Source organism: Nannobrachium achirus (assembly GCF_963921795.1).
Source record: "Nannobrachium achirus genome assembly, chromosome: 1".
NCBI lineage: Eukaryota > Metazoa > Chordata > Actinopteri > Myctophiformes > Myctophidae > Nannobrachium > Nannobrachium achirus.
The window spans coordinates 59,650,306-59,657,806 of record NC_137810.1 but is presented as its reverse complement, the minus strand read 5'-3'; the positions used below and the strand labels follow the sequence as shown (position 1 = coordinate 59,657,806).

Here is a 7,501-nt window from a genome sequence, read left to right as displayed (position 1 = left end):
GACCTAGCAGCTCTGGGGGCAGATTCTGCTTGGATACCACCCCCCCCACCACCCACTCCCACGCCTGTCTGAAGCGGTTAGCCACTGGCTGCATATGAGTGACTTGCCGGGCTTAGTGGTGTCTGGGGCTGTGGCTCTGGCTGGGTGCTGTGGGGTGGGGTGGGGCGGAGGGAGGAGGGTGCAGGGTACAGGTGCGTCACAGGGCGGGGGGGGGGGGGGGGGGGGGCATGGGACTGAGTTACTAGGGCCCAAGGTGGAGGGGGCCTTCGTTATTTTATACTTTAGCTATTGAGAAATAGCAGACATACAAGCTCACAGCACGGCATTCGGTGCCGCGCCGCGAGCTTGTAGATCTGCTATTTTTGAAAAGTCGTGAAAATCTTTGAACTCAAGTTTTGCTTCTGGGGCGTCCCTTGAACTAAATATTTGAGATGGGAGGTCTGTGGCCAAATACATATCATTTTGGGTCCATCACATGAAAAGGTTTGAGCACCACTGATATAGAAACATAGGTTTTTCCAAAAAACTGAGAAGGATTTGAAATATTCAAAGAATCTTCACGATTTTTCAAAAATAGCACTCGGTGCCGCACTGTGAGCTTGTATATCTGCTATTTTTCAATAGTTAAAGCACAAAATAACGCGTAATAATGTGTTCCTAGTCTAAATGGGTTAAACCCCCTCCCCCTATGAAGAACATTCATGGGGGCCCCGCAGTGCATCCTTGTACCCAGGGCCCAGAATTTGGTGCGACACCCCTGGGTGCAGGCCATGGCACTTTGTGTTGGAGGAGCTTACAGGATAGAGGGTGCGGCGGAGCAGGGGGGGGGGGGGGCTGTCTGTAGGATCAGCCACGGTTATGGTTCGTGACTTTGGTTTGATTCATCACATCACCGTTTGTTTCGTATCACTTCTGCGACAGAAAGGACCGTGTTGGTTTAAAATTTTGCTTTGAACTCTTTCTCTCTCTCTTTCCTTTCTCTGTCTGCATCCAGGGGTCATCAATATGTCCGCACACGGACAAATGTGTTCGTGGCAAAGACTAGGTCTTGCTTGTGATACATTTTAGATTTTCTGTTTTACACTAAACACCATTGTAATGTATATATTTTGACACACTGTACTGAACATGGAGTCTCCAGGTTTTCTTCAGAATATGTACGACACCGATTTACTATATGAAACAGGAGTCCAACTATAGTACTAGTGGTTCTCAAATGTTTAGGTTGTTTTGCAAGGCCCCCATAACTCTATGGGGCCTTTTCCACCAAAAGAACCTAGGTTCCAGAACCAGTGCCGGTTCAACTTTCTTGGAACCTTGGTTCGTTCTTGCGAACCGGCTTGTGTTTCCACCAGATTGAACCAGAGCCCTTGTCCCCCAGTTCAGATGGTGGTTCACTGGAAAAACCAAGGATTTTGTGGTTCCCGTTCCGAACCAACCTTTACGGTTTGGAACCCACTCTGGTTCTCGGTGGAAAAGCACACCTCTGGTTCATCCCATAGGCGGGATAAAGAACTGGAACCGGTTCTTTGCCGGTGGAAAAGACCCCTGAGAGTGGAGGACCCATTTGGTTCCATTTGTACACTCTCAGAGTTACAGACCTGTTATGGTCATTCAAGGTTATATCTCTTTATGTGTTTCTGGTAATATTATTGTCCGCACATTTTGTATATCCATGGCAAATATTTACTTTTGACAACAAATGTTCACCAGCCAACATGGCGATGACCCCTGCATCCATATCTGTCTGTGTGTCTTCCCACCACAGATCATAACCACCCAAGGAGAGTTTGAAAACATGGCCAATGATGAAGAACGCCCATATCTGCTGGGTGAAGTACAACAATGTGCAAACACAGCAGCAAGATTCATGAGCTGCTGTGATAGGAGAAGGATATCAAATGGAAACCAACCACCTCAAAGATTATTAATCATTGTATACAATTTACAATTTAGGCATTTAGCAGATGCTCTTAATCCAGAGCGATTTACAGTGGGCAAGGTAATACATTAATACAATAAGCAAGATAATATATCAATACAATACACCAATACAATAAGCTACTCTGTCTGCATGTATTGATACATGAAAACTGTTTCACTCCTTTCACTTGTACATATTTTGTTCTGATTGTATTGTATTGTATTGTATTGTATTGTATTGTATTGTATTGTATTGTATTGTATTGTGTACACACTTGTGCTTTGGCGATGTAAACGTATGTCTTCTCATGCCAATAAAGCCCTTTGAATTGAATTGAATTGAATTGAATTGAATTGTCTGTCAGTCTGTCTATACCTCTGCACCATCATATATTGAGCGATAGTTGTTCTCAACTATATCAATCAGTGATATCAATCATGATGAAACTGCACGCATGTGTACTCACACATCACATGATGGGTGTTGTTTCCACACACCACACTCCTCATGATTCCCAGCTTTAGGAAAAACAACTAACCAAGGTAGACAGGCCTTTGTGCATTTCCTCCCAATGTAATGAACCTCGCCAGTTTGTTTCCCTAAAACAATCAATTACAACCAGTATCATGTGCCTGGGTTTACACTGGTTTGTCTGCATAGCAATTGTGCAGCAGAAACCCCTGTTTTCACTTCAAAATCCATAAGATAACACTTCTCCTCTCTGGCCCGAGGAGTGTTTGATTATCCTTCTCCAAAAATGAAAATGAAATGGAGGGATATTTACTTTTCTTTCCCAAAAGCTTTCACAGCTCAAGTGCTTGTTTTTAATGGGTTGTTATTATTTTCCAATCGGTTGGATTGGGCTGTTGGATTTGGAGTCGACTGGTGTGGGTGTTGTTTCTGCCCCTGGATACACACACACACACACACACACACACACACACACACACACACACACACACACACACACACACACACACACACACACACACACACACACACACACACACACACACACACACACAGCTGCTGGACCCAGAGAAGGAGATAGAATAGGGAGAGATGTGCTTGTGTCTGACTCTGATATATTATAGGGCCAATATACAAACAACTATTTCATCATAAAAATGGCACACAAATACAGCATGGACATGTAGGTTTATGGGCAGAAAATGTAGAAAATTCTCTATTGAGAACATTATACAATTGGGGGAAAGTAATGCTTGTGTTATAGCCATAATAGCTATGCAACAAATGCACAATGAATATAACATTACACTATTAGTCTATACATAGGCTAATATTTCAGTGGAAGTAATCAGGTGTGTGCCTCTCTCTCTCTCTCTCTCTCTCTCTCTCTCTCTCTCTCTCTCTCTCTCTCTCTCTCTCTCTCTCTCTCTCTCTCATCATCATCATTGGTCACCCAGTGTCGTCATCCATGTCCCAGTCTTATAAAGCTGTCAACGCCTCCCTCTCACCTGGCCGAGAGAGAGAGAGAGACAAACACTCAGTCATAACGGGATCATTTGGCTATAATAACCTCCCTATGCGAGGACTCCATAGGGCATCATTCTTGTCTGCAAACTTTCAGAGATATTATTTGTTTAAACAATTAATTCCAGTATAGAGGAAGGGACGACAAAACATTTCTTTTATGAATCTTGCAAACTACTCTTACTTCTCGGGCATGTGCAACATGACTGCCGACGCGCAGCATTCGCCCGCCGAGGCGACGAGTCCCGTGGTCATGTCTCCGATCAGCGTCAGCCTGGACACGCCGCTGCCTCCACCGCCTCTCATGCTCCAGCAGCAGCAGCAGCAGCAGCAACAGGCCCAACGCTCCAACAACAACAAGGACAACGTCCTGATCAAGTGCGAGCCCCGGGGCAACAGCAGCCCCAACAACAACAACACGGACCGGGAGGACCAGGGCTCCGCCCTGGGCCAGACCGAGGAGGGCCACCTGCCGACCGGCAGCCGCCGCAGGAAGAGGCCGGTGCAGCGGGGCAAGCCGCCGTACAGCTACATCGCCCTCATCGCCATGGCCATCGCCAACTCGCCCGAGAGGAAGCTCACGCTGGGCGGCATCTACAAGTTCATCATGGAGCGCTTCCCGTTCTACCGCGAGAACTCCAAGAAGTGGCAGAACTCCATCCGCCACAACCTGACGCTCAACGACTGCTTCGTCAAGATCCCGCGGGAGCCCGGCCGGCCGGGCAAGGGCAACTATTGGACGCTGGACCCGGCCGCCGAGGACATGTTCGACAACGGCAGCTTCCTGCGCCGGAGGAAGCGCTTCAAGCGCACGGACGTGAGCACGTACCCGGGTTACATGCAGAGCTCCAGCGCCTTCACGCCCACCCCCATGCATGGGGTGGGCCGCTCCTCCTACCCCAACACCCTGTACCCGGGCATCGGCTCCGGCTACGGCTCCCAGCTGGCGTCGTCGCCGCACCCGGCCATGCTGCACCACTACCCCACCTCCTCCTCGGCCGCTGGGGTCGGGGTCAGCCAGGGACAGCCGCGCATGTTCAGCATCGACAACATCATCAGCCAGCAGACCGGAGGAGGAGGAGGAGGGGAGCTCAACTCGCAGGCCCTGCAGGGGCTGCACGGCGGCATAGGGGTGGGGGTCGTCGACCACCTGGGCACCATGGCATCGAACTGCTCCCTCACCGGCGTCGGCGGCGACCCGTCCGCGTGCTTCCAGACGCAGACGCAGCCCAACATGCTCCACCACGGCAGGAACAGCGGCAACATCATGCCGGCCAACCACGGCCTGAGCGCCGGCTACCCTTACTCCTCCTCGTCCTCGGCGTCTCCCCCTCCTCACCTGCCCGCCTCCATGACGCACCAGTCCGGCTTCTCCCCCGGGAGCTCTCAGGTGTACTGCGCCGGGAACCGGCTCTCGTTGCCGGCGCTGCGCTCGGGCTCGTGCGCCGAGCACACGGAGCAGCTGCTGGGCCTCCCCAGTCCCATGAACTCCTACAACAACTCCTACATGAGACAGGCCAACTTCGCGTCGGGATTAGAGCGGTATATGTGAACGTTGTAATAACGCCAGGGGTCTTCAACGCTTTCAGTCCAAGGACCCCCCGTTTGTTGAGAGACAGAGAGATGAAGCAAGGAAGGACCCCCACAGCCTGTTAATATAGATTCCATATATCCATTATCCATCTTTTGACAGCACAATCATCTGTTTATTTTGGAATCGTGACAATTTGTGTTTTCAGATATTTTACCAAAAATCTTGACCTTTCACTCTCTGTACTTAGGCCTATAGTTTGCTCCCCCCCCCCCCCCCCCCCCCCTCTACACCAAAGCTCTTTGCCTAAAATAGCAGATCTAAAAGCTCACAACGCCTTGCAGCGTTGTGAGCTTGTAGATCTGCTATTTTTTTTGGCTAAAAGTTCTACGAATATGGACGCTAGTGGTTCAAGTGGTTAATATAAAAAAGGAGGGGGGGAAAGTTGCTAAAAAAGTCCCGGACCCCCGTTGAAGACCCCTGTTATAATGATCATACACTCGAACTGAAATGTGAATATTATAATAAATGCATGCATTCCATTTGAAAAGGTCTGAAGCTTATAGGCTATAACTGACATTCCTTCATGTTCCAAACATGCTATGTGTCTACACACTGTGTTTGTTCATCATTTTACAATGTATTTATGTGTTTTATATAGCATATTTTTGTTAGACCCATACATATTTTTGATAGTCATTATTGCGTTGTAAACATGGATCAGTGTTGGCCTTAAATCTAGATATATTGATCACCTACTTTTAATGTGCCGATGGTGGCACATATTAATAAATTCATTTTTGATAAGTATGTCAATGTATTTAATTTGTTTTAGATGTTTAACATGACTCAGATAGGCTATATCAGTCTACTTGATTCAAGTGAATGGTTGCACTCCTTATAGGCCTATATATTCCTTTATTCCATTTCATTAGTAGGTCCCAGGGTTCCCCAATTAGTTTTCCCCAAGGGCCGAATTATGTCTAGGGTACCAAGCCGAGGGCCACAACATTGCAGGGGGCGACGGTAGCGTTCCCACTACTCCAGCAACAGTTTTCGTCGTTGTCGGGTGAAAATCTTGTCCAAAACCGTTCGTTTTGAATTTATCATTTTAAAAATGATTTATAGTGAAAACAGCCGATCTACAAGCAGACAGATGCTTGTAGATCTGCTGTTTTCACTACTTTTGTGCGACGGTCTTGAATGATTTGCGAAAGAACGTACATTTGGAGATACGAGATTTCCACCCGACAACGACGATATACTAGTGTTGTTGTTGCTCTTATACCACCATTATTACTGGGGTTGGTGTGGGCCAGACATGTAGCCCCCCGCGGGCCGCAAATGGCCCGCGGGCCGCCTATTGGGGAACCTCTAGTTTATAATAACAATGGGATAATTTTGAGTCTTTGCAGACATGCAGAAGAAATTATGTTTTCTTGGTTCATAAACAAAAATGCTTTCACCCAAAATGCAAAGATACATGATCTCAGTGTCTGTCGTGTAATGCGTCTCAATGGTGATGAAATGAAGGTTATTAATAGGCCAGCAGCACAGCAGCACATTTTGTATAAGGTTATGTGTGTGTCTTATGAAAAACTACATTTGAAACAATTCATTTCATAATCCTATAATTGTTGTAATGTGTTTTAATTCATTTACGTCTGGATAACGGACTTCAATCAAATCTCAAAGGTGACAATACACAACAAGGCCATTATCATCATGCATTAGTTCACCCGCAAAATGACTTTTTTCTATTGATCTCATGCCATCATGGAGACTTGAGTTCAATAATAATTTTAGTTTGTTGTCGCGCATTCCTAAGAAATACTTTGATTACAATAAATGTACCCCCGTCCCCATCTGGAATAAATGGGGGTACATTTACTATAATCATCTTTTTGTCTCAGGAATGTGACAGATACAAAAAATATATATATTAGGCCTATTGAACTCAAGTCTCCAGCATGGCGTGAGTAATCAATAGAAAAAAAGTAATTTTGGGGGTGAACTACTCCTTTAAATGGTCGTCATGGAGACAAATGAAGGTGCATAATATCCTAATGTGCCGATATTAATCACTATACTGGATCTCCATGCAGGGAAAGGTTGCATTATTATAGTTCCATTAAGGGAGCTTGGAATGGATGCTGCAGTGCAACTGCAAACCGACATAGTTATTAATGTGGAAGAAAGTGAAAGTTTTTGCTGACGGTATAACGAAACTGAACAACCGAATGACTACAACAACTTAATAATACAAATGTTATAACAACAACAACAACAACAACAACAACATTAATGTATTATTATTAACCTATGATGGTAATAATAATAGTAATAATTAGTTATTCTGTCACTGTTTCCCAAACAGTGGGTCGTCGGGACCCATATGTGGGTCACAGACCAATTTTTATGGGTCACCCGATTGTAGTGAAAATTGCTGAAGCTCGCAACAACGCGGCATGAAGCAAGCGAGCTTGTAGATCTGCTATTTTTCCACTCTGCTATGCCCAGGCCATAAAGGGCAAACTCCCTTTTGGTCTCGA

General features: G+C 46.3%; 1 protein-coding gene across 1 annotated transcript; it reads left to right on the top strand.

Moving 5' to 3' along the window:
- Positions 1 to 3,578: 3,578 nt before the first annotated feature.
- On the top strand, positions 3,579 to 4,970 carry foxe3 (forkhead box E3; the record flags this gene model as incomplete). Its single annotated transcript, XM_080726190.1, has 1 exon — positions 3,579 to 4,970. The coding sequence occupies one exon, from the start codon at positions 3,579 to 3,581 to the stop codon at positions 4,968 to 4,970; it is 1,392 nt and encodes a 463-aa protein (XP_080582316.1).
- Between the last annotated feature and the right edge of the window lie 2,531 nt (positions 4,971 to 7,501).